Source organism: Cucurbita maxima, unplaced genomic scaffold, assembly GCF_002738345.1.
Source record: "Cucurbita maxima cultivar Rimu unplaced genomic scaffold, Cmax_1.0 Cma_Scf00013, whole genome shotgun sequence".
Classification (NCBI taxonomy): domain Eukaryota; kingdom Viridiplantae; phylum Streptophyta; class Magnoliopsida; order Cucurbitales; family Cucurbitaceae; genus Cucurbita; species Cucurbita maxima.
This window is the reverse complement of record NW_019272029.1, coordinates 987235-1012716: the sequence shown is the minus strand read 5'-3', so window position 1 is coordinate 1012716 and position 25482 is coordinate 987235. Positions and strand designations below refer to the sequence as shown.

At 36.3% G+C, this 25482-nt stretch overlaps 5 protein-coding genes and 2 long non-coding RNA genes across 13 annotated transcripts in view; 3 read left to right on the top strand and 4 right to left on the bottom strand.

The window, feature by feature from the left end:
• The first annotated feature begins 58 nt into the window (after window positions 1-58).
• Window positions 59-3091, top strand: LOC111488128 (B3 domain-containing transcription factor ABI3). 4 transcript variants are annotated; one of them, XM_023135782.1, is made up of 7 exons: window positions 59-159; window positions 419-2007; window positions 2093-2185; window positions 2330-2430; window positions 2507-2553; window positions 2635-2711; window positions 2785-3091. In XM_023135782.1, exons 2-7 carry the CDS (start codon window positions 421-423, stop codon window positions 2932-2934), a joined length of 2055 nt encoding a protein of 684 aa, XP_022991550.1. In that variant the 5' UTR covers window positions 59-159; window positions 419-420; the 3' UTR covers window positions 2935-3091. The 4 variants fall into 4 exon arrangements, with proteins under 4 accessions (XP_022991550.1, XP_022991549.1, XP_022991551.1 ...); XM_023135781.1 differs by having other exon boundaries at window positions 353-2007; XM_023135783.1 differs by having other exon boundaries at window positions 59-205.
• A 2053-nt stretch (window positions 3092-5144) lies between these two features.
• On the top strand, window positions 5145-5899 carry LOC111488193. Its single transcript, XR_002719174.1, has 2 exons — window positions 5145-5219; window positions 5307-5899. It is a non-coding gene; the product is annotated as an uncharacterized LOC111488193 (long non-coding RNA).
• Window positions 5900-7062: 1163 nt separating this feature from the next.
• LOC111488177 lies at window positions 7063-7569 on the bottom strand. The gene is made up of 2 exons (XR_002719172.1): window positions 7498-7569; window positions 7063-7421 (listed from the first exon to the last, which is right to left on the bottom strand). It is a non-coding gene; the product is annotated as an uncharacterized LOC111488177 (long non-coding RNA).
• A 2622-nt stretch (window positions 7570-10191) lies between these two features.
• LOC111488079 (putative kinase-like protein TMKL1) lies at window positions 10192-12840 on the bottom strand. Its single transcript, XM_023135703.1, has 2 exons — window positions 11422-12840; window positions 10192-10971 (listed from the first exon to the last, which is right to left on the bottom strand). The coding sequence occupies exons 1-2, from the start codon at window positions 12812-12814 to the stop codon at window positions 10331-10333; spliced, it is 2034 nt and encodes a 677-aa protein (XP_022991471.1). The 5' UTR covers window positions 12815-12840; the 3' UTR covers window positions 10192-10330.
• A 28-nt stretch (window positions 12841-12868) lies between these two features.
• LOC111488080 (pentatricopeptide repeat-containing protein At5g48910) lies at window positions 12869-19771 on the bottom strand. Of its 2 annotated transcripts, none has more exons than XM_023135705.1 (5): window positions 19704-19771; window positions 16751-18949; window positions 16126-16277; window positions 13744-13818; window positions 12869-13398 (listed from the first exon to the last, which is right to left on the bottom strand). In XM_023135705.1, exon 2 carries the CDS (start codon window positions 18761-18763, stop codon window positions 16832-16834), a length of 1932 nt encoding a protein of 643 aa, XP_022991473.1. In that variant the 5' UTR covers window positions 18764-18949; window positions 19704-19771; the 3' UTR covers window positions 12869-13398; window positions 13744-13818; window positions 16126-16277; window positions 16751-16831. The 2 variants fall into 2 exon arrangements, with proteins under 2 accessions (XP_022991473.1, XP_022991474.1); XM_023135706.1 differs by having other exon boundaries at window positions 16751-18974; window positions 19704-19767.
• On the bottom strand, window positions 19759-23021 carry LOC111488081 (thioredoxin-like protein 4B). Of its 3 annotated transcripts, XR_002719155.1 has the most exons (6): window positions 22767-23021; window positions 22147-22288; window positions 21883-22040; window positions 20497-20563; window positions 20005-20215; window positions 19759-19973 (listed from the first exon to the last, which is right to left on the bottom strand). XR_002719155.1 is itself a non-coding variant. In XM_023135707.1 (5 exons), the coding sequence occupies exons 2-5, from the start codon at window positions 22276-22278 to the stop codon at window positions 20117-20119; spliced, it is 456 nt and encodes a 151-aa protein (XP_022991475.1). In that variant the 5' UTR covers window positions 22279-22288; window positions 22767-23021; the 3' UTR covers window positions 19759-20116. The 3 variants fall into 3 exon arrangements, 2 of the variants coding, with proteins under 2 accessions (XP_022991475.1, XP_022991476.1); XM_023135707.1 differs by having other exon boundaries at window positions 19759-20215; XM_023135708.1 differs by lacking the exon at window positions 19759-19973 and having other exon boundaries at window positions 20027-20215; window positions 22675-23021.
• Window positions 23022-23201: 180 nt separating this feature from the next.
• The window catches only part of LOC111488191 (INO80 complex subunit D-like), a 3366-nt gene continuing 1085 nt past the window's right edge, over window positions 23202-25482 (top strand). The window contains exons 1-2 of the mRNA XM_023135864.1: window positions 23202-23469; window positions 24019-24497. Coding sequence (XP_022991632.1) covers window positions 24022-24497 — 476 coding nt within the window. The 5' untranslated portion in view covers window positions 23202-23469; window positions 24019-24021. The remainder of the gene's footprint in view (window positions 23470-24018; window positions 24498-25482) is intronic.

Genomic DNA, 25482 nt, shown 5'->3' with positions numbered 1-25482 from the left:
TAAACTACACCCACCTTCTCCAATCTTTTGTATTTTTCTTCAAAAAACACAACAAAAACTGCCCCTTTCCCTGTCTCTCTCTATCTCTCTCCTAAAAATTGATAGAACAAACCAGACGCTGCACATGGGGGGCTTGGCTTTGACATGATTTAACACCATGTGGGTATCCATGTTCTTCAATTTTTTTGGTAATTTTGTGTTAAAAGTAAGGAATCTTGAGATGGGTTTTGTTTATTTTTGCTTTTTGCTTCCTTAATTAGATACAAAATCCATTCTTTTTTGTTTTCTCTTTCCTTATCCATTCTGATCTGAAAATAAAAACCCTATCTTTAATTATATCTGAAACCAACAGAGGATTTGAAGAATAGGGTTTTTGAGGAAAAGATGAAAGAAGTTCATGATCTTGATTTGCATGCAGAAATGGATCAAACACAGATGTGGGTTCATGATCAAAATCAACAACAACATCAAAATCATCAAATTTTTCTGTCGGATAATGATGATGATGCTTTGATTTTCTACTCTGATTTCCCTCCGTTGCCGGATTTTCCTTGCATGTCGTCTTCTTCGTCGTCTACTCCCGCTCCGGTCAAGCCCACGGTGTCGTTGTCGTCCTCGTCGTCGACCTCCTCCTCCTCCTCCGCCACTTCATGGGCAGTTTTGAAATCTGATGCTGATGAAATTGCTGAGGAAATCAGAATTAATGATAACAATTCTGCCTCCGCCACCACCACCGCCGCCGCCGCCGCTTCCGCCGCCGTGTCATCCCCTTCGGCGGTGAAAACTGAGTTTAACGGCGGGGATTGTACGGATGACATGATGATGGAGACATTTGGATACATGGATTTACTTGAAGATAGCAATGAGTTTTTTGATCCGACTTGTATTTTTCAGAACGAAGAACAACAACAACAACAACGAGACCCTTTAGAGGATTTGCGATTGGAAAGCTTTGAAGAAGTGGAAATGGAGGATTTGATGATGATGCATGGCGGTAAGAGTAATGATAATGGAGGGAAGCAAAACGTCGCCGCCGCCGCCGCCGCGGCGGAGGAGGAGGATATGGCGAAGGTGTTTTTGGAGTGGCTTAGGAGTAATAGAGAGACGGTTTCTGCTGATGATTTGAGAAATGTTAGGATCAAAAAAGCTACTATTGAAAGCGCCGCCCGCCGCCTTGGCGGCGGCAAGGAGGGAATGAAACAGCTTTTGAAGCTTGTTCTTGAATGGGTTCAAACCAATCATCTTCAGAAGAGGAAATTCAAAGAGATCAATGAAAATGAAGCCAATTTGATAGGGTTTCAAAGCCCTAATTCCTCCGGCCACCCCTGGATCCAAACACCGCCGCCATTACCGCCTCCGCCTTTGTATTCTCCACCGATTCTTGGGTATGTCCAAGGTGGTGGTGGGGAAGCGTATGGCAGTGGCCGTGGTTATTCCGATCATTACCAATTACTTGACTCCTCATTGTCGTGGAGTAATAGTAATAGTAATAGTAATTTGCCGGGGGCAGTTCAACTGCCCCGGTCGCATTTCAACTCGTTTGTTGATAATTTTGTGGCTGGGCCGCCTTTGCCACCGCCGCAACAACAAGGTTTTGCAGCGGGGTACGGTAGGGGGCAGCAGTACCCTTATATGGGTCAGTACTTTCAAGCACAGGGCGGGGATAATGGTTTGGTTAGATTGGATTCATCGGCGACAAAGGAGGCTCGGAAGAAGCGAATGGCAAGACAGCGGAGATTCTCTGCCCACCACCGCCACAATCACGGTGGACACCACGGCAACCACCACCACCACCACAGCAACAGCCACCAACATCAGATGAATCCTAATGCTTCAGATCATGGCAACATGGCTACAACTTCTCAGTCAAATGCTGGAAACTGGGTCTACTGGCCGTCCTCCACCGATGTAGTTCCAGCCGACTCGCCGGTGCACGCAGTCAATTGGTCTAATTCTTCCCTGCAAAACCAGCCCTATCCTCCCCGGATCCAATCGGAGCGACGACAGGTTGGATTCCCACACCATAGTTAAATTACAAGTTTAGTTCGTCATATAGATTTGATTTTGAATAATGTTGTCTCTTATCTCTTAGGGATGGAAACCAGAGAAAAATTTAAGGTTTCTTTTACAAAAAGTATTGAAGCAAAGCGATGTGGGAAATCTGGGGAGAATTGTATTGCCAAAGGTAAAAAAAACTGAATTTCCCTTTATAACTTAGTGTCGATTGATCGATCAAATCAAGAACGGTATACCGTTTTTGAAAAATTTTGAAACCCGAACAAGAACACGAACACGAACACGAACTCATATTTTGTCGGGTTTGTTTCAGAAAGAAGCAGAAACCCATCTCCCAGAATTGGAGGCAAGAGATGGGATTTCCATTGCCATGGAAGACATTGGAACTTCTAGAGTTTGGAATATGCGTTATAGGTATTAAAATTTAATTATAAATTTTAATATTCAATAATTATTTTATTTTATTTTAATAAATTTTGTTAATTATTAGGTATTGGCCAAACAACAAAAGCAGAATGTATCTCCTTGAAAATACAGGTGTGTATTTGAATGAATGCTTAGATCATTTCTACTTTATGAATGCCATTTATTAAGGTCAGTCTTTTATGCCATTTTCAGGCGACTTTGTGAGAGCCAATGGACTTCAAGAAGGAGACTTCATTGTCATCTACTCCGACGTCAAGTGCGGGAAATATGTAAGTTGACCCTTGTTTGTATAATAATCGAGTGAGATCTTAAATCAAAAGATGTATGTATATATATTTACAGATGATTCGAGGAGTGAAAGTACGGCAACCGGGGTCGAAACCCGATAGCAAGAGGGGAGGAAAATCGCAAAGAAGCCATTCGACTGCCGGTGTGAACGCCAACGGCTTGTCATCTTCACCGCCGACCCCCGCCACCCCGAGGAGGCACTGATGAAGCTGTGTTTTGATGCGTAGAAGAAACAAATGTAGGGTTGGTTGGATTTGATCCTGTTTGCATCAGCCTTTTGTGTTGAGATTTTTTAAGACTGAGGGGGCATTGGGCACTGCATGAAGAACAGTTATACGTATATATATATATATATATATGATGAGGGTTAACTGGGATATATATACTTTGGTGGGTTCCACTATAGGGTATGTTTGTAATTAAGGGCCTGCTTTTAACTTTCAATTTGTACCATATACAATATTGTTGGTTGTTAATTATTATGTGGCCTTGTAATATCTACTCTATGTGGCTTACTATGAACATATAATAAAAAATAATGCTTATTATAACTCTTTTTTATGATTGTTTATATCAATGCTTTCTATATCGTGTAATTTGTTGTGTTCGTTCGTATGATATTCAACCATCGGAGATGCTCATGTAAGAGATTAAAGACTATTGATATCATAAAATTCTAGGGGCACTCTATTAATCGATATACGTTACATGTCCATGTTATGCGTACACCTAACACGGATATATAAGGTTATATGTACACCTATCTATCTGACTAGAACATACAAGGTTGTATGTACACCTATCTTATCTGACCAAGACATACAAGGCTGGTGTTCTTTTTTAACATGTTATGGTGTTAGTCAACATAACTTGCGCATCCATGTTATTTTATTCTCGAGAGATTTCAACTAATTTAAAGAAATATAACAGTTCAAGCTCATCGTTAACGGATATTGTCTGGTGTAATCTCACAGTTTTAGAAGAAGTTTCTACACCCTTATAAGGAATGTTTCGTTACCTTTCCAATGGAGATAGGATCTCACAATCCACCCCCTTGAGGTCAACATTCTCATTAGCACACTACTAACAGATATTGTTCTCTTGTTGGGTTTCGTCTCAAAGTTTTAAGACGAATTCATTAGGTACAAGTTTTTGCAGTCCAAGCAATGTTTTATTCCCGTCTCTGACCATAATAGTTCCTCTCTCCGACTATATTGGTTGAGCTAAATTGGAACGTAAAGGAAAAAAAATAGAATCAATAAACTTTACCTTATTTTTTTTTTCTATATATTGCAATTTGCACATAATTGCATTGAAGAAAAGAATGACTTACCAAAATCAGTATTAATGAATGATTAACATTGTAGCTGAGGTTACCTAATGGCCAACATGATAATTAATTAAGCCACAAAACTCAATTAGTGGGACAAACTATTTTTTGTGATGAAATTTGTTGATGGATATTATTTTCTATTATTCTAACAAATATGTATTAAGCTAACCATTTTAGAGGCTAAGTATATATTAATTATTTTACATTACAAAATGTAAAGCTTCAATATTACTTAATTATGTTGGTAAGTTTATATGAATTTAGATTTCATCAAAAATAAATAAATAAATAAATCGTACTCAACTACTTTTATTATATATTATGAATCTTCGTCAATTTCTAACCAATGATTTGCATCTCCAACTATCTTTCATGTGTTAGCAAGGACGCTGACTCTTAAGGGATGAATTGTGAGCACAGTGATTGAAAAGAAGAACGAAACACTTCTTATAAGCGTGTGGAAGCCTCTCCCTATGAGATACATTTTAAAATCGAGAGGCTAACCACAATACGAAACAGACCAAAATGAACAATAAGTACTAGTGTGGGCTTGAGCCATTATAAATGGTATCAAAGCTAGACACCGAACTGATCCTCTAAAACAAAAAAACTACAAAATTTAGATTTTTGTAAAGATTTTATTTTTATTAACACACTCGATTTTAAAATAATTTTTTTATTTTTATTTTTATAAAGTTTAAAAATACTATTTGTGAGATCTCATATATGTGTGAGAGGGGAGAGAAACATTTTTTTAGAAGGGGTAGAAATCTCTGACTCTGAGACAGTTTTAAAAACCTGAGGATAAGCCGACAAGAGGACAATATCTACGAGTAGTGAGCTTGGACCGTTACACCTAGTATTAACGATAAAAATATTTTTGAATTTCTTAAAATTTTAAACGATTAACCCTTTGATTTGATGTTGGATGGTGGTGAGCAATGGAAGAGCCTTTGTTGTATGCTCTGAAATGGACTCTAGATTGCTCCAATTTGGTCTAGAAGAGAACTAATTCCTTCAAATTCATCACTAAAAATCTATTTAAACCCATTATGTTATGAATTATGAGCAACCCACTCATCCTTTGAAAAACAACATTTCCCATTCAAAATTTTCTTTATATAGCCTCAAAATTTGATCAAGAACTCATCGCTTGGTGAGAAATACTCAAATTAGATACTTAATTTTGTAAGATTAAACTATTTCATGTGTCTAATTACTTGTTCTTGTTCTTGATTTGCAGTTGAAAAGAGAGAAAATTGGAGAAAAAATGGTGAGGATCACTCCTAAGGTTGCAATGGTGATGAGCATCATGTTGGTGTTGCTACTCACAAGCTCTTGCTTCCTTATTCATGCCAACCGACCCTTGCTTCAAGTGAAGAATCAACACCAATTTGAGATTGAGGATGATAATAAAGTTGATGTGAATAATAAACATCACGAGTGTCCTCGGAGTAGTTATCCGTGCTGGAAGATAGATGCAGCCGCTGGAAATAAACATTAAATCTCGTTTTATCTGTCCACGAGTTTTAAAAATAATGAAATTAAAACTAAAATGTTTATCGAACGACCCTAAATTACTTGTAATGCCAAGTTAAAGACTCGTTTCTTGAGTCATGGAGACATGATGAAATGAGTATGTATATAAATAAGTTATGGTGTGGGTGTGTATACAAAATAGGAGACATGATGAAATGAGTATGTATATAAATAAATTATGGTGTGGGCGTGGGAACAAAATATTAGGTATAGTTTCGTATTCCTGGTATTGAAAGCTGCTTTGGTATGTATTTTCTTGTAATTTTATCTGTAAAATCAGATATTAAGTTTGTGTAATTTTTTAAGTTATAGTATATTAGGAGAACTTGTCTCGAAAAGCTTAACGGATCTTTTCCAAGAGTTCAGAGTTCGATTTTTTTAAAGTTTTAAACGATTATGATGTAATTTGGTCGAGAAGAAAACTAATTCCTCCAAATTCATCACTAAAAATCTATTTAAACCCATGAATTATGAGTAACCCACTCATCCTTTGAAAAACAACAACAATTCCCATTCAAAATTTTCTTTATATACCTTCAAAATTTGCTCAACAACTCATAGCTTGGTGAGAAATACTCAAATTAGATACTTAATTTTGTAAGATTGAACTATTTTATGTGTCTAATTTATTGTTCTTGTTCTTGGTTGTTCTTGATCTGCAGTTGAAAAGAAGAAAAAATGGTAAGGATCACTCCTAAGGTTGCAATGGTGAGCATCATGTTGGTGTTGCTACTCACAAGCTCTTGCTTCCTTATTCATGCCAACCGACATTTGCTTCAAGGGAAGAATCTAACACCAACTTCAGATCGAGGATGATAATAGAGCTCATATGAATAATAAACATCACACGTGTCCTTGGGATAGTTATTCGTGCGGGAAGATAGATGCAGACGCTGGAAATAATCATTAAGTCTCATTTCATGACCCTTTCGTTTTGGTTTTTTGTTCTAAAAAATTTAGCTAACCACTCGAAACACTAGCTTTCAAGCCTTTTTTTCTCACGTGTCAACTAACCCTATTGAAATTTATGGTGCGAACTTCCACTTGGCACACCTAAAAATTATTCAATCATGGACATAACTTCCACCATACACACCATGCGTAACTGTCCAGCCAATGGTCATGTGCAAACTCGTGAGACTGCTAACTATGATAAAACGAACATATCATGAACATCAACTCAAGGACATGTCAGCATTTGATCTAGAACCCTTTGACATATCTGCTCGGTTAGAACAATTTTTCTTCTTAGAACCTCCAATGAAATTATCTTTGAACTCCACCTGACCATTATTACCACTTTAACTCTTTAAAAGCACCCTTACTTGATCTTCCTTTTAAAGCCTATGTAACTTAGATTGTATTAACACGTTCTTGATTTGCACTTGTCAAAATAAAATTCGATCATTTTATCAAGCACGTTAATGTATACGAGACTCAAAAACGTTTCAAGACAAGGATTACAACACTCAAACATTCATATTATATTGTTCATAGCTTTCAAGACAAGGATTACAACCACACCATAACTTATTTATACACAAGCACACATATCATCATACAAGTAGTCAATTAATTTAGTCCTTGTTTCCAACACTTATAATCTTGCCTAGTGCACTCACGATGAGGACTTTGTTCATCTGGGAATCTTCTCCCTTTGCCTTCATTTCCATTATTCTCATCAGGAACCTTTTGATTCTCTTCAACTTTCCCATTGGTAATCAAGCAAGAGCTTGTCAATAGCAACACGAACACGAACACGACCGCTATGACCTTCAAATTCCTTGACATATTCTCCTCGGGTTTGCCTTCGTTTTTCCTACAACAAATGAACAAGAAGAAACTTGTTAAAGCATGCAAGAAGATGAACTTGATAAAGATTCAGCTCTTCTTACCAAATTCTTGAGAAAGTTAGAAGGTTGAAGGCAAGAGAAGTATATAAAGAAAAAATAAAATGTAATAAGGTGGCTGTTCTTGACAAGATCAAGTGGGTTGCCCATAATTGGTAATAGAGGAAAGGCTATTGCATTGCTAAGTGATATCAAATCAGATATGCACGTATTTGTTCTTCATTTGTGCTGATACTCAACAAATGTTCAAGTTGAAAAGTGTTGTGTCTATTTGTATAGTAATATTAGGGTAAATATGAAGGAGATCCAAATATTCAACCCATCCAAATATTCAACACATTAATTGATCAGTTTTCTATTTGTAATAATTAGAGAAAGATATAGGGATGGACTAATATAGAGTGATTAATTTTATCGTTCAAATTGTTTAATATGTTCTGAAAATCTTAGCTAAATGTGTGAGATCTCACATCGGTTGAAGAGAGGGACGAGTGGGACTTTGGGTCCCAAAGATGATGAATTGTGAAATCCCACATCAGTTGGAGAGGGGAACGAAGCATTTTTCACAAGAGTGTCGAGACCTCTCCCTAGCATACGCATTTTAAAATCGTGAAATTGACAGCGATATGTAATTGACCAAAACGGATAATATCTACTAACAGTGGGTTTTGACTGTTACAAACTGTTTAGGAAAAAAGTAATAAAACAAGTAGCATTTTAAGAAGTCATTTGATGGGAGGTCTCGTTTAAAATCAATGTGCTCGAAAAACTAATACATTACTGTTTTGAGAGATTCTATGAAATAATTTGTTAGCCAAAAGATAAATCATTAATATACGATGATATATACAAGAAAAAAATCGTGGTCGTCCATTAACTTCTTGAATAAAGTTTGGGTATAGCTCTCTCTAGGCGTAGCCCTAAAATGGATAGCTCATAATGTAAATTTGATTATAAATGTCATTAAAATGGTGAATATCTATAAAGCCAATTTGATTAGAAATTTGTTGTTGCTCCCACTAATTAAGCTGTGCCTTAAATAATCACTAATGTTTGCCATTGCATACTATCAACTACTATACTTATCAGTGATCATATGCTTATCAGTGATCATATTCCTTATGCAATCGTGTGTACCTTGTAATAAATGAAAACTCTTTAATTCTATCGACCTGTTTGAATCATATATTTGGTTGGGTGGTATCACTCATTAAAAATAGTTTTAAGGCTTCGATTCTTTTTGGCTAGATTAATAAAACTATCCTTCAACTTTGAATATTATCTAAAATATATTTCTTAAACTTTTAAAGTTTCAATAACACCATTAAACTTTTCAATCCGAATGAGAGTGATCCGGAGAATAAGATAAAATTTAAACCAAATGAAAGTTATTATCTATACCAACAAAGTGCACATTTTTTTTCTGTGACTCAATCATAAGAACTTTATGGTTAAGTGTACTATTTGGAGCAATTCGATGTCAAGTGAACTCCGACGAATTTTTCTAACATGCATGTGAGTAAGAAAAAAACATGTTGAAATGACTTATGTTGAGCGGTAGGAATAGTCTTGACTCTTAGAAGAATAGGAGTAAGTAACATAAACATGTCATAGGGAAAAACCGGGGTCATCTTACTCATAACGTAACACTCAAGGAAAAGTAAAGAAGAATTACTTGTGAACTAAAAGAACAGTCATCCCTCTTAATATAGTTCAACTAGTTAAAATATATATTCTCGACTAAGAGATCACATATTTGAATTTTTACTCTCGCCCAGTGAAATTTTTTTAAAAAAAAACTATTAAAAAAAATAATAATAATAACCGTTATTTATATAAAAGTATTGACAGCATAATTCCACCAAAGGCGAAGTAATAATTTCTGTACAAAGTAAAGACAATATAATGGTATTGAGCCCACATGCATCGAGTATAAAGGCAAGTAAACATGGGACACTTATTTCCTTTACCATGATTTCTTTGGTCCCTTTGGTTCTCTGCAATTTCATTTAAACTATTGAAACTCATTTTCCCGTTGCGGCGGTACGTTCGTTCAAACTCTTGCCCACGATGTAGAATATGACTTTATTTTAAAGTTCAACATGCACGATGAAGATTCGAACTTCTAAACTCGTAATCAATGACACATATTTATCAATCAAGTTATGTTTAAGTTTGTGATAGTTAGATCAATATATTTACTGTAACTGCCCAAGCCACTGTTACTTGATATTATCCTCTTTAATCTGTCACGTATCGCCGTCAATCTCATGGTTTTTAAAGCGTGTCTGTTAGGGAGAGGTTTTCACACCCTTATATGGAATGTTTTGTTTCCCTCTCCAACCGATGTGGGATCTCACAATCCACCCCCTTAGAGTCCAACGTCCTCGTTGGCACACCGTCCAGTGTTTGGCTCTGACACCATTTGTAACAGTCCAAGCCACAAGCCACCGCTAATAGATATTGTCCGCTCTAGCCCGCGACATATCACCGTCAGCCTCACAGTTTTTAAAACACGTCTACTAGAGAGAGGTTTCCACACTCTCATAAAAAATGTTTCATTCCTCTCTCCAACCAATGTGGATCTCACACTTACTTACATTCATGTGGTATTAGGGGCATTTGATCATTGGAACCAAACTATTTTTAACCACAATCACTTGTAGTAGTGGAGTTTAACCATTTTGATCAGCAAAAAGGAAAAACAAAAGGCAGAAGAAATTTTGTAAATACCTCTAAATTACTTGCATGAATGAACGCTATCAGCATGTATTACAATTAAGTTCAAGTTAAAGTAAAATGTAATAAAATAAAGTGAAGGGGGGGAATATAATGATATTAGTGAAGCTCATCATGATTTGAAGAGGCAGAAAAGGGATCAAAAAGGCGTACCAATTTCACTTCTTGTTTCAGTTGGGCTGTACAGAGCAGATCTGTTTCTTGGTCTGTTCTCTTCCAGCTGCTTCACAACTTCATCCATGGAGGGTCTTACGGAAGCCACTGGAGCACAGCAGCCCATTGCAAGCTTCAATGCCTGAACGATTCCATCTTCCATGAGACTTCTAATCCCTTTCAACACCTCCACATCAAAAACCTCCATTGTTGTCTCCTCCAAAACAGCCACTTTCACCATTGATGGCAGATCCACAAACTCTCCATTTCTTCCACTTTTTCCTGGCTTCTTCCCAATCAGAATTTCCAATAGCAAGATTCCAAATGCATACACATCTGTTCTGGAATTGCATTTCTTCATCCTTTGCAGCTCTGGTGCCTTGTACCCGTCTGATTTTGCAAGCGACACAATTTCGTCAGCTACCGATGGGATCATTAGCTTGTCGAGCCCGAACTCCATCAGTCTCGCTGCAAAGAAGTCATCCACAAGCACGTTTTTTGATCTAACATTTCCATGTGTAATGGGCACTTCAAGACCTGTGTGAAGATGAGCTAGACCTCGAGCGATGCCTAATGCAATCTTGTGCCTCCTAGCCCAGTTCAACACTGGTTTTCCTGCTCTAGACTCTGCAATCAATCATAAAGCAAACGTTCAATGTTAAACAACCTCGATTCATTTGTCATTTTAATGTTTCAGACCAATCGTTATCTTGTCTAACAACTTAACACATCTGCAAGGCTTGTATCAGGACCTGAAAATCATCTAGAAGTCTTGGAAGAGTATCAATCTTCAAATTTACTAAAACTTCGGTTCAGAATTTAGCTAAACCTTCTAATATCAGATCTTCATTGAAATGGCCACTTGCAACAATATGCAGCAGTAAAATGTTTTCATTAATGAATATTGGTTCGTCATTAGAAGTATTATGATTTAAATATACAACTTCAAACAGATAGCCGCTTAGATTATTAGGCCAACTCAAGATAGTCATTGCAAATTGCTGATATAAAAATCAAACAAAAGAAACTATTCTGTAACATTCAGACATAAAATGAAACGTAAGAGAAAGTGCATACCATGTAGAAAATCATGCAAAGTTCTGATAGGGAGATAGTCATAAATGAGGAGCTTCTCTCCTCTCCTCCCCTGATAGAAAGCTCTCAATGGAATCAAGTTCTCATGACGAATCTTTCCCAATTGTTTAATCGCAGACAAACAAGAATTTCTGTCTTTGCAACTACCTTCCCTCAGCAGTCTAAGAGCAATGGTACCTCCATCAGCAAGCTTTGCCTTATATATAGTGCCATAGCTTGTTTTCTCCATAACCTGCCCTGTAGCATTCAAGACATCATCCAATGTCAAATGCTCTCCACCCTGAAACAAAATGAGCTTTCCATCACTGCCGCCATTCTCTTGATCTTCTCCTTCCTCAATGTCATCTTCACTCTCACTCCTATTCTTCTTCTTGTTTTGCATATAACCAATAAGCAACGAAGCTAAAACCACCGTCCCAGTCATCAAGCCAATAACAAGGCCAGCAATGGCACCTGAACTCAAATGGGAAGGTCCTGCACAACTTTTCAAAGGCTCCCCACAAAGCCCAGGACTGTTCCCTTCAAAAGCCTCAACGCCAAACTTTGAGTTATCAAAAACAGGCAATATTCCACTGAAATTGTTTTTTGAAAGGTTCAACTTCTCCAGCTCTAATTGGCTTAAGCTCTGTGGGATTTTTCCAGACAATAAATTCTTTCCAAGATCAAGCTCTTTCAGACCCTGAAACCTAGTAATGAATTCTGGGAAAGTACCTGAAATCTGGTTGTTGCCCAAATCCAAAGTCTTCAAATTCTTGCAGGTGGAATTTGGTAAAGCCGGCTCCGACAGAGACCCAAATAATGAATTTCCATGAAGCCTGACAGAAACAAGTTTATCACACAGATTCCATATCGACGGTGGAAGAGCTCCGGTCAACAGATTGCTACTCAAATCAATGTCAGAAAGAGAGGAGCTGTAACCGAGTTCAAGTGGAATGGTTCCAGTCAAAGAGTTTATGCTTAGATAGAGGCTTTGGAGCATAGTAAACTCACCAAGCTCCTTGGGCAATAAACCAGTAAGATTAGCAGATGGAAGTTGCAGAGAGAGAACATGAAGGGAAGGGTCTTTGAAAAGAGTGAGATTAGACCACTGTGGAGAAGAAGAATCACTGCAGACCAGAAGAGTTCCACTAGAGAAGACCCATTTGAGTCCCCTCCATTGACAAAGAGGCAAAGAGTAATTCCATGAAGATAAAAGTAAGTTTTGAGTGTCGCCTTCAAGTGAAGCTCTGATCTTTCCCAAAAGAAGTAGAACATCAGAAGAAACAGAAGAGGAGGAAGAAGAAGAAGAAGGGAAATGTAAGGAATCACCACGTACAGGGGCTCTGATCAATAAGAAGAAGCAAATGCAGAGAGAAAAGAGCTTTAGAATCGCCATGTCTGTGGTGAAAGAGGAGAGAAATAGGAAACTTAGTAAAGTGTGGTTTTATAGAACCACCAAGAGAGCTTTTTTTTTTTTTTGCTGGAAAAGCTGACAGACTGCTGACTATGAGTGAACTGATAGTCCATTTACGCTTCCTCCCATATTCTCCACCGTCTGATTGTACAAGACAAATATCAGACAGATTAATAGCATCTTGGAAAGGCAGACCTGAAATGTATTATTTAAATTATTTGCTGTGTTTTTCTGTATTTTTCATCTGTTTTTTCTGCACGCTTGCCCTTGAAATTTGCATATTTTCAGTTCATTTTGTTGTATTTTTCTTTTTGGGTTTTATCAAATTTGGTGTGGAGAAAGAGGAAAGAAAGATTTCCCATGGAGCAGCTCACCAAGTTTCGTCCTTTTAAACGGATAGTTGCAGAGAAGCAGCCTTTCAGCACTCGAAACATGTCCCCATGATCTTTTAATTGGGAATGGCGATGAAGATCAACGGTAGGTGTGTGAGAGTGTAGAGTCAGGTTGATGGAGCTCACATGCAGAGTTGTGTTTCTTCTTTCGGCTGTGGGCCACCCTTGCATGCCCTATACAAAGCACGGTTGGAAATTGTTGGGTTAGGTTGAGGATTTTGAGGCAAAGCTTGGGTGTTGCAATTAAGCGATTTTATAACAATCTCCAATTACCAATTGAATGGTTACTTGCGAAGAACATTTAAAAACATTATTGTATGTTATGCTTCTAAAATTCATTTTTAGCTTTCAAGCTTTAACTTTCAAATAAAAAAAAGATATCTTATTATGATCTAACATATTATTACACATACATATTATCCTTCATAAAAGGTTAACCTTAATAAGAATTTCTCTATTAATCTAAATTTGACTAGAATCATACTTATATTAAGATTAATTGAGATGTGTATTATTCACCTGATACAAAAGCTCTCTACTGAAATTCGCATTGGAATTGCTCTGACAAACATCACACCCATCTATCAAAAAATCCTGCAGATGACAATCCATTGAAGGAGATAGAAACAATAAATTCAATCTTTGTTACATTATTAATTAGAAATTGCTTGGATCTTGTTAAATTCCCAACTAAATAGACTCGTCCAACTTATAGAATCTACGAGAGCTCCACAAGAGAATGACTATTATAGAGCATGCGTTTCAAGATCTCCAAAGTAAGAAAGAGAACAAATCCTAATCACTCATGAAACATGAATCATCCATTTAAACAATGTCAACATTTTATTTTGATTCTTGATCTTGTACCCTTTTCCATATTAGTGCTTATGCTCTCAAAATAGTTCTAGTTTGATTCTTTGACCCACAATAAAAAATAGTTTTTAGAATAGTAAACTGATGGATTAACTTTGAAACAGTAGATCATTAATCACCAATGATTTTTAAAAAACCACTATTCTTGCAACATTCAAACAAAAAAAAAAACATGTTCTCCTACAACTTTCCATATTCTAATTGTTACCCTATTCTAATTGTAAGATAAGATAACGTGATACAAGTTTATTACCTTTATGGCTTTTGTTGATGTGTTACCAAACACAATCTCTGCCTTTTTCCTATTTAAAATCACGCCAATGTTTAGCAATCAATAACTATTTTCCTATAAACAAATAATTGTGTATCTTATTATGGGACGAAAGGAAAAGCACTATATATGATTTTTCAAAGCAATCTTATTTCCAATATTATCTTTTACCACTTAACAACTTAATAATGAAGTTTGGAAATATGGTGTACTTTTTAGACCGAAGATGATGAGGCAATACTAAGAGTTAGGGTTTCAATATCTAGCAGTAAAAAAATTGGGGTTGCAATATAAAGTTTGACCACAGAAAAAATCTAATGAGTTAAGAAGTTAGAGTTGCCTTATATCCCCGACTGAAAGTTAGAGGTTTTAATCCTCATTTTTGCCTATGGTTGAACTAAAAAAATTGACTAAATAAACTAATCTCTAGATCTTCTCTAGAGATTTGAGAAATGTAAAGTCAGAATAAAAATCAAAATCAAAAGTACACGAACTAAACTTGATAACTAAGAAAGACATATCTAACTATGAAGCTTGTAATAGTATTTGAATCAAAAGTAATTCAACCATGGACGACCAAACAATTACTCATCGCTATTCCAAAGTTGAATTATAAAAGAAAAACCTCCCCAACTAAATATAGGAGTTTTGGTAAAGAAATCACTTTGTAGAGTGTAAGTTTCCCTTTTTCTTAATGTGCAACAAAAATTAACCTAATGCTTGCTCGAAAGGCTAAAATATAACTTTGGTCCATCTTAAAATTTATACTTTTAATCAACTTTAAATTTAGTCTTTCAAAGTTAACTTTCTCAAAATTTATCAAATAATAATAATAGTAATAATTTTCATAAAAAAAAAACACCGTCTTAATATGTTTTCAATTAATTTCAAAATTTATATTAGAAAGACTTATAAATAATAAAAAGATTTTGAAAAAATCAAACAATAAACTAGTAGTATGAACTAAATTTAACAGTATTAAAAAGTAGACCTTTGAAATTACATGGACAAAAGTAGAACAAGTCCTAATGTACAAACAACAAAATGATGTTTTAACCAACTTGAAATATTAAAGTTATTTTTCATAATATAAGAATCAAAACAAAACAAGGGCCAAAATTTAAAAATTAAAATAAGGTTTAAATCTAAATCAAAATGATTGAAACAATAGGTCATAAAAAGGGTCTAAAGGACTACCCATTATAGGGGAGTTTAATAATCTATTCCCAACTTATCTAACTTTTAAGTCCAACAAATAATTTCAAATCAACTTTCATTTTTATTACTTTAATCTGAAAAGATCTTTTTTATTTTCCCCAAAATCATCCCTCGACATTGAAACTTAGTTAAAAGACGAGTAAATCTCATAAAAAAAAAAATACATATTCTTCAAAATAGTATAGAAAAACAAAAAAAAAGAAAGAAAAGAATAGGTCGTTGAAACAAGGGCTTTTGAATTCAAAGTGAGAGCTCATCATCACCTTTATCGTATAGCCAAACCATAATTTGACTGGCCCAGAAAAGTAATAACAAAAGGGGTTTTCATTATGGCAAAACTTTTCCATGTAAGAAGCATCCTAATGAGCAAAGAAGGAAGAATAATTCTTCGATTGTATCATATAGGCTATCCTGTTTTTGTGTCCCAGCTTAAAACTAAAACCAAACAAAAACTTTCTAGCCAATCAAAATCTAGTTTGAATCAGAAAGAAGACAAGACAATTATCAACATGTCTCAATTCAGGAACAAGTTTTCTAACCTGAATAATGATGCCAAAACTTCATGCTTGTTGCTTTCACTTTGCTAAAAAGTTTTTCCCACAGCTTTTGTGCTTCCCTTCATTTCAGAAATCAGCAACACAATTTTCCTTTTGATAGATTTTGTTCAGCATGATGGAAGCATCCCCATTACCTATTTGATGAGATTGAAATTGATGCAGAATTATCAGTACTCAAAGAAAAGTGTCGAGGAATAGCATGTACAGTAAGTAATTCAGCTATGATAAACAACATGAAGCAAAAAACAAGAATTTTTCAATGAGGTTGACTTTTGAAAGTAATATTGTTCAAGTAAATATCTGCCAATCTAGGTTCGAAGTGAACTTCGGGATGAGGGCTGATTCAGTCCTCATTGAGCAAAAATTCCCTAGATCTATAGATAGCCAGTAGCCTCAGAGAAAAATAAAGTTTCAGCCGCTCAATCTCTTGCAGAGATAGTGAAGTATCATGTAAGCACGAGAGACACTTTGATGATTCGTTGGGGTGAGCCATTGGTATAATTCTGGCTCACGCCCAGGTTATAAAATAACGTAAGTAACCAGTGATGCAATTCGGTGAATAAATAAATCATTCCATGAGACAGATGACAGAGAAGAATGGACCGACTTTTCCTTATGATCTTCACAATGACTACTCAGACCTTCTACAGTTCTGTGCAAAAGACGATGGTCATTTGCCTCTGAGAAGTTACCAATATTCCATACATGAACATGAGCCATGGTCAAAATGATGGAATCGTTTTCTGTCCCGCACGATGATTCGACGCTTGTAAATCAAGGAGATAAGCTTTAATGAAGCATGACAATCTTCACATATACGTAGGTTCTTAACAATCTTAAGTGGATATTGTGGGGCTGTACTGATTAATCCAAAGGCAACTGCAATCTTCTCACTGTGATACTGCAAGGCCCTTGCCTTGTGTTCTTCATCCGCATTGAGAAACACTTCTAAGGTGTTTGGTCTGTAGCCATTCAACCTTAACTTCATGGACATTTCTTCCAACATGGCCTGGATTTCTTTGGCTCTAGGATGGGAATCGTCTTCTACAAGAAACTCGTGAATTATTCCCTGGATCTCAACCCAACTACACCCAGGGTCTTTTCTAATGTCCATCCCTTTCATCTTCATTCTCACCCCTGCAACCGCCTCCCAATTTCCCAATGAAGCGTACATATTTGACAGAGCAACATAGGATCCACTGTCATGAGGAGCCAACTCCATTAAAATCTCAGACACACGCTCACCCATTTCTATGTTCTTGTGCATCTTACAAGCACCAAGCAAAGCTTTCCATATTACATCATCTGGTGCCATTGGCATGTTTTTGATAAGTTCCTCAGCCTCTTCCAAACGTCCAGCACGGCCTAGTAAATCGACCATGCATCCATAGTGTTCAATTCTTGGTTGTAACCCAACCACCTTAACCATGTGGCTGAAGAATGATCTACCCTCTTCCACAAGCCCTGCATGGCTGCAGGCACTCAAAATTCCAATATAAGCAACATCATTGGGTGTCACACCAGCTTTTTCCATCAAATGGAAGTAATCGATTGCATCCTCTGCGCGACCATGCATCGCAAATGCACTGATTATGGCATTCCAAGTAATGGCATTTCTCTTAGGCAGACTCTCAAAGACCTGAAGTGCCTTCTCAATGCTCCCACATTTGGAATACATGTCCACCAGAGCAGAACCAAGCACATCATCGATCTCAATCTTATTCTTTCCTGCATATAAATGGATCCATTTCCCCAATTCTAGTGCACCAATTCGTGAAATGGCAGGCAAAACACTCACCAAAGTCACATAGTTTGGATCAATATTGGAAATTTGCATTTCTTGAAACATGTTTATGGCCTCTATGAAATGCCCATTTTGTGCATAACCCGATATCATCACATTCCACGATACCACACTTCTTTGAGGCATTTCGTCGAACAGGTTTCTAGCACTTCTGAAATCCCCGAGTCTAACATGGCCATCAATCATTATATTCCACAAAACAACATTCCCATCGTGTCTCCTCTTATCTACTTCCATTTGACAAGACCCATCAAAATCAACAACACTCTTACAAAACAGAGAATACGCATCTTCCATGAGCGCACACATAACATACATCCGAACGAGATTACTAATTACAAACTCATCCCCATCAAACCCAAACTTCACAATCAACCCATGTACCTGTTTCCCCTCTTGAAGCCTCGAAGCTCTAGCGCAGGCCTTCAACACGGAGGGGAAAGTGAACCGATTGGGCTTCACACGCCCATCGCACAACATCCCGCGAAAGAGCATCAAAGCCTCCGATTGGTGATGCTCGTCGTTGCTCTCAGCAAGAACTCTCAAAATGGTGTTCCAACAGAAGCAATTGGGTTCCGGCATCTGACGGAATACCGTGCGGGCATAATCGATATCGCGTCGCGAAGAAAATGCACAGAATCTGATCACTTCAGCAGCCGTAAGAGGGTCTTGAATTTGACCAGTTTTGATGAAAACAGCGTGGAGTTGCTTCAAGTCTCTGGCTGTTTTGCATGATGTTATTGATCTTGGGAGGACTGATGACGGTTGAGCTGAAAAATTGACGGTCCCATTTGGGTTGTAAAATACGGGATTCATGGGAAGTTGTCGTCAAATTTAGCTTTGGGTATTGGGTTGAGCAATGAACAGAGAGGAAGATGATGAGCAACCAATGGGGGAGGATTCAGTGGGCTGGCATACCTTGGTTCGTGGAGTTCTTCCCAGAATCGTGATTCTGATGTTGGCAATTTCGACAATGGTCTTTGATAATCCCTCGGACATTATCTACAATAATATCATTCTACGTAACCTGTCGCTCCATGGAGATTTTTTTGGTATTATATTTTATTTTTATTTTTACATTTTATTAAAATAATATTATTTTTAAAACTATATAAAAAAAATATATATTGTATTTTTAATATCTACGTTATTTGGATATCTACCAATATATATATATATATATATCAACCTCTGACCCAATATTTAATAATAAGACATTTTAATTTATTTATTAAAAAAATTAATTTTTTTTTTATTTATAGATTTTTCAAAAATATCCAACATCGACATTTTCGTTAAAACATCATCGGCTGTTAATACAGTGGATAGATAAGATTATATTTGTTGTAAATGCATACTTAAAAAAAAAAAAAAAGACCTTTTAAGCTTGATAGAATAGTTTATTCGTGCACTTTTACGTACTTAATTACTTTAGATTAAACATTAATGTGGTTTGATCTTCGCTGATATGTTCATTAAATTTAATGGTTAGTGCCTCATTTTAAAATTATCCCTAAACTTTAAAAAGTTACATTAATATCCCGAACCTCTAAAAAAAATTAGGTTAAAAGATGCTCTTACGCTATATTTTTTTTCCTTCTACTAATGAATATAGTAAAAGATTAAGTATATTTTAAACAAAGTACTAATGATTTTCGTATTTTTTTACCGTACAAAGTAATTTGAATAGACATCATTTCTTGTTGCTTACTGGGATGATGCAATTCATATTAGATGCTTAAAATAAGAAACTAACCTCCTTGCTCAGACTCATGACCCAGCTAATATCCATAACTTGGAAGCTGGGACCTGCTCAAAGGGCTTCATGGTTGATATCAACAAGTCAGTTCTCACAGCACAATACACCAAATAGTAGAAAGACGTGATGTAGATACATAACTATGTGAATCACAGAAGACAAAGACATCTCTTTGAACCATTCATTCCATTGCTTCCAAGCAACGAAAACATTTTCTATTTTTGTTGATGAGATTTTGGCAACATTCTTCGCGGAATCTCGATTAATAAAAGGCATTCTTAGCTATGGAAACTCAACTGAAATTCACCCGAATTGGACTTCACGAGATCAACTGATCCGATCAAACAACTAGTTAATATAAACTAGGAGGCAGGAAAATTCAGTAAAACCTTTTGGTGCCAATTCGTCTCCTACACGTCCTTGTATAATAACTGGTATTTTGGAATTCGCTCAGGAGGCAATGGACAATTCACAATGAGCTTGCCTTTCATAGCTCCCCTAAATATTGCCTGCCATAAGAGAAAAAGGAAGAATGTTTTCAAGTCCGTTTCCAAAAGAATGCATACATGATAATCAAATTACACATCATCTGATCTGACATGAAATTTGAATGATAAAACAGCTTATATTTAGTGAAAGACCAATATAATTGCTTAGTGTGTTCAATGTACCAAATTTCCTGAAATAAATCCACAGTACTACCCAATCACCAAAATTCAACAATCTGTAGCTTGCGCGAAAGGAGTTCAAGAATCAGTTTAGTTTTCTTTTTATAAGGGCTTACACTTACCTCCACAACATCAATAAAATCCTGCTTTTCGTGAAAAGCACCAATCCACTTTGTATGATCTGCAGTCCTGCATGTCAGACGAATACCCTTTCATCATAAAAAAAAACGGAGAATAATACATAGGAGGCATAATTAGATATTCCTAAACCAAAATACTCAATAAAAAAAAAATAACTCTTCAATTGATGAAAAATAAACAAGATTGTAAAAGACTTTCAAGAGAATAATACTTCAGTTCAAAGGAATTAAGATAGTAATACCCTCAAAACTGGAAGATCTCTCTTCCTCACGAAAAATTCAGTGATTTTCTAATGAATCTAATCAGAAGTCCCCAAAAGAGCACAAATAAGATTAATCCATATGATTTTAGCTTTAAAGGAAGAACCACCGGAAGAGCAGGTGTTTAGCAAATATGCCAACCGGGTACTAGAACCTAATGGATGAGCGTTAAATAAAGAAGTCATTTGCATAATCTCCTGGATTCTTAGCAACGGGCAACAAGCAGAAGAAACAGCAAATTGCAAATTACTTATTTGAAGCTTGTCTTCAGCCCACTTAAATCAAATACCAAATAAAAATATTGATTATCAGGACATTTAGTTCCCCAAATGACATTATAAACACTTTAAGAATGGCCTTATTATGAACCGTGAGATCTGCCACGAGGGACTAGCTCACTCACACTTCAAAACTCATATGATGGAGAAACTATTTGATCTAACAAACATACGGTATTAGAAAACTTGATATCATATATCCTAAGTAGATGGTCTGTTCAAAATAGGTTGAACTAATAATCTCTAAGACATTTGGGGGCTAATAGCTTGTTCCTTTCACAACTAAGCCAACCCCAGTTGCTCATGTTTCTAATTTTTGTTTCATGAATTACAATTGAATATAAAAACATTAGAAGAATACTACAACAACAAAACGTGTAGAAACAACACAAAAATTAACAGCTACAAGAAAACATTCTATTATACACTGTACCACATTATAGCTTTTAAATTTACTCAGAGTTATCAATTAAACTTGATAAAACGACAATAATCTAAGCAACCTCGAGTAGACTCTTAGAGGTTCATTTTGTGTCTAATAAGAAGCAAATACTTCAATTGGCAATAAGAGATGCGATAAGTTATTGAGCGGATGACGCATCCTCCAAAAAATAACCAATTGTTGCTTTTCTTTTTCCAATAAAAATAAATACTCTTTCTTCTCATTTCAACAGCAACTATTTGCTAATAATCACAAGGGATGTTAAGTGCTCTACTGTGACAAATCCTGTAGCTAAGGCCGCACAGATCAACCATATGCAATGTTACTAAACATATTTGAACAGAAATCAAGCAATAAATTAACTAAGACCAGCAGGATAAAACTCACCCTGAATCCATCTTCATATGATGAGCATTGAAGAAGAAAACAGTGGACGGTATAAGAGTTATGTCAAAGTACTTGATGTAAACCTGTAATTCTTCTGAATCAATATCAACCAGTGCTATTGAAGCAAACTTCGACACTTCTCGAGCGCACTTTGCAAGCTAAATCATCAAAAGAGTGAAACATAAGGAAAACAAAATCATAAATTCTGAAAAAGCATATCAATCATGGAAGATGAAAACAAAATTCAGGGAATTGGTAACACACAATATCGTCAAGGAGGAGACAAACTGAATCGGAACACCGCCCAAATCGGAGAATGAGAACCTTATCAATAGTGTCCCTAATGATGGAATCCACTTCTCTCTTCGTTGTTAAGGTCCTTAAAAGATAGCTCATCCTCCTTCTCCTGCAATCCGCCTAAACGAATTTAGTTAAAGAAACCAAACAAGCTTCATACACACCCTAGGGTTGTCTAATTAAACTTTTTTTTTTAACTATTCACACATATATAATGCAACTCTTCATATCTTAACATGTTCCACAGACCATAAACTAGCTTGCAAAAACTAAAAACAAAACAAAAACACCCCAAAATCACAAGTTATAGCAGAATACGGTAGATAACAAGAAACAGAGAAAGAGGTGCATTTAACATACGATTACACGGATTACAGCAATTAAAACCTACAAAAGTTAAAACATACTAACGCCATAGATTATCAACCAAAAAATTGGAACGAGAGAGAAAAATTAAGATTAAGGGCAATCAGGAAAGGTAAATAGCAACAATACCCAGATACTAGAAATTAATTCAAGGAACAAACAAAGCTTAATCAAGAGACAATGAGGAGACTTAATGCGCGATGAGAGGAAGAATGTAGCACCGGGAGATGCAGCTATGGGAAAGACGAATTGAAACAGGTGGGTAATGTAGCGTTCAAAGTAGCTGGAGCATCAAATTGTTCGAAATAGCAGGCATGGTTGAGGGATTAAAGGCAGCGAAGTGGATAAATCCGATTGAGCGGTGGCTATTGGGTTGATTAATCAAGTATTTGCGGAGGAAGGACGCGTGATCGCGGCTGAAGGCGGGGATTCTCTGGTTCAGTCACGTTGGGAGCGGCAATAACAAGGTTGCGGATGACTTAGCTAAATTAAATACTACTTTAATCCGTGTTATATATTTATTATATTATATGTACATTTTAATTTTAAAAGAAATGAGGAAATAATTATAATTTTTTTAAAAAAATAAGAAACAAAAATTATTATATATATATATATATATATATATATATATATATGATTTTTTAAAATTATTGTATAAAAAAAAGAAAAAAAGAAAAAAAGAAACCCTAAATTCTGCGCCCCTTATCTTGCTTCTCCCTCCCGTTGCCGCCGCCACACAGTTATCAGCACCGGTTTGTTTTTCCCTCTTCGCTGCAGTCGCACGCTATCACCCTCCATCGGTAACGTCCGTTTCTTCCTTCTCTCCTTATCTCCCTCTCTGCCCCAACCTCGCCGGCACGGCTGCCTAGTCTTCTTCTTCTCGTCGCCGACTGCCCACCGAATTTTCTGCTCGTCGCTAAGGTGCCACTCTGTCTTCCGAAACCTCTCCTCTCTCATGCTCGTTACTGAGTTCGCATGGATTTTTTTTTTTTTCTTTCTTTCTTCAATTCAAGCAATTCTCTTAAATAGGGTAAAATTGGGAGAGGTTAAATTTGATCTAAAATACTGCCAAATCGACCTATTTTCGACTGGTTTTTTTTGGGTTAAGGAGGTATTTTTAGATGATTGAGGAGTTTGCTATGTAAGGTTGTTTTGCTTATTTGGATTGTTCTAATTGAGAATTATGTATTCTGGAAAGTATCTTTCTTATATGCACTCATTTTCAGCCGGTAGTTGAAGTAAATTTAGTATAGATTTTGATTTTACATGAATTGGGGGATTGAGTGAAGCATTTGATAGAGTCTTGGTGCTCTATAGTCTTCACGAAGAGAATAGGGTGATCAGAGCACAGAATTCTTTTTTTATTTTTTAAACATCAGTGGATTATGCAGTTATTCGTTTCTATAGAATTGTTCTACACCCCTGCAAATTGCATTAGGAATAATCGTTTGGAATGTGACAACTTGGTAGGTCATGGCAGAATCAAACTCGCCTGGTTCGTTTCAATCTCCTCCTGCTCCCCCACATCCTATGGTTATTGATGGGGCGAATCACGATCTAGCTCTAGCCTCTTGTGAGTTTTTTACTCGTCGAGAAGTACTAGAGCGTCGATCCCGGAGAGTGAAACAACTTTGTCGAGTATATAGGGAACTGTACTGGGCTTTAATGGAGGAACTCAAGCGCAAGTACAGGGAGTATTATTGGACATATGGCAAGAGTCCATTTAAGGAGGACGAGAAGGAGGCTGAGGGCATTGGTGATTATCCAGAGGGTATTGGGGAGAATGGAAAGCTAGGATTAGGTTCCGTGACCGGGAGTGATGAGATTAGAAGGTGTGATGTCACAGGTTGCAAGGCAAAGGCGATGGCATTGACAAAATACTGTCATGCTCATATCCTCTCAGATAAAAAGCAGAGGCTCTACAAGGGTTGCACCTTTGTAATCAAGAGGTTTGCATTTTATATAAATTATTTTCGCTGCTTAGTAATACTATGAGTTTTCTACTTAATAAGCAATAGCCATAAATATAGACTCGTCTAGTATTGATATCATTACGACTATTTATAAGGATCTTGAGTTTCTTTTTTTTCTCTTTGGACTGTCTTAAGGTATAATTTTGCTAGAGCTCGTCCGAGTAGATCCTAAGGATAAAGGCTGTATAAAAGCTTTTGTAATGCTCAAGTCTTCCCAAATTCCTATTGTAGAATGTAGCACCATTTCCAATCCTCTTAGTTAAAGAACAATGGTTATCATCTATCTATTGCTTGAATTTACCAAGTGAAAACCATGTGGTAAGAAACCAACCAAGCTTATTACAATATTTGCAGGAAATTTATTGCCCCAAGGCCTGTAGGCATTTTTTGTGCCCCAATCCCAAATTATGAGGGCAATGTAAGTGAGCTGAATCTAATCTAATTAATGAAATGCAGCCTCCTCGGCCCAAGTCTACCGCTAGCCGATATTGTCCTCTTTGAGCTTTCCCTTTAGGCTTCCCCTCAAGGTTTTTAAAATACATCTGCTAGGAGGTTTCCATACTCTTATAAAGAATGCTTCATTCTCCTCCTCAACCGATATGGGATCTCATATGCTCATTCCCAAAGAACTCTCGAATATTTGTAGTGATCCTTGTCATTCCCTCCGTACAGTTTAATGATTTTTTTTATAATTGAAAGGTAGTCAACATGGTTGAGCTGAATTAGAAGGTCACACCTTTTGATTGCATTGATCTGAAGTTGATGTCCACACACTTTGGTTAAGCTTTTTATTTTTCATTTGGGGTCTTCTGTATTTGTATCCTTTTCTGGAATTAGAAGCAATGTACATTTACTTTTGGTATAATGGGTAGGCATAGATGTGTTGTGTTGAGGAAACTATGTTTTTTCTCTTTTTTTTTTTTTTTTTTTTTTTTTTTTTTTTTTTTTTTTTTTTTTTTTT

Excerpts from the sequence above, each read along its gene's own strand:
- LOC111488128 (XM_023135781.1), top strand. The coding sequence starts at position 385 with ATGAAAGAAGTTCATGATCTTGATTTGCATGCAGAAATGGATCAAACA. Across the intron at positions 2,554-2,634 it reads GTATCTCCTTGAAAATACAG|GCGACTTTGTGAGAGCCAAT; the intron begins GTGTGTATTTGA and ends TGCCATTTTCAG. Across the intron at positions 2,712-2,784 it reads ACGTCAAGTGCGGGAAATAT|ATGATTCGAGGAGTGAAAGT; the intron begins GTAAGTTGACCC and ends ATATATTTACAG.
- LOC111488079 (XM_023135703.1), bottom strand. The coding sequence starts at position 12,814 with ATGGCGATTCTAAAGCTCTTTTCTCTCTGCATTTGCTTCTTCTTATTG. Across the intron at positions 10,972-11,421 it reads TTTGCATGATTTTCTACATG|AGTCTAGAGCAGGAAAACCA; the intron begins GTATGCACTTTC and ends GATTGATTGCAG.
- LOC111488080 (XM_023135705.1), bottom strand. The coding sequence starts at position 18,763 with ATGAATCCCGTATTTTACAACCCAAATGGGACCGTCAATTTTTCAGCT.
- LOC111488081 (XM_023135707.1), bottom strand. The coding sequence starts at position 22,278 with ATGAGCTATCTTTTAAGGACCTTAACAACGAAGAGAGAAGTGGATTCC. Across the intron at positions 22,041-22,146 it reads GTCTCCTCCTTGACGATATT|CTTGCAAAGTGCGCTCGAGA; the intron begins GTGTGTTACCAA and ends TTGATGATTTAG. Across the intron at positions 20,564-21,882 it reads CATATGAAGATGGATTCAGG|GACTGCAGATCATACAAAGT; the intron begins GTGAGTTTTATC and ends TCTGACATGCAG.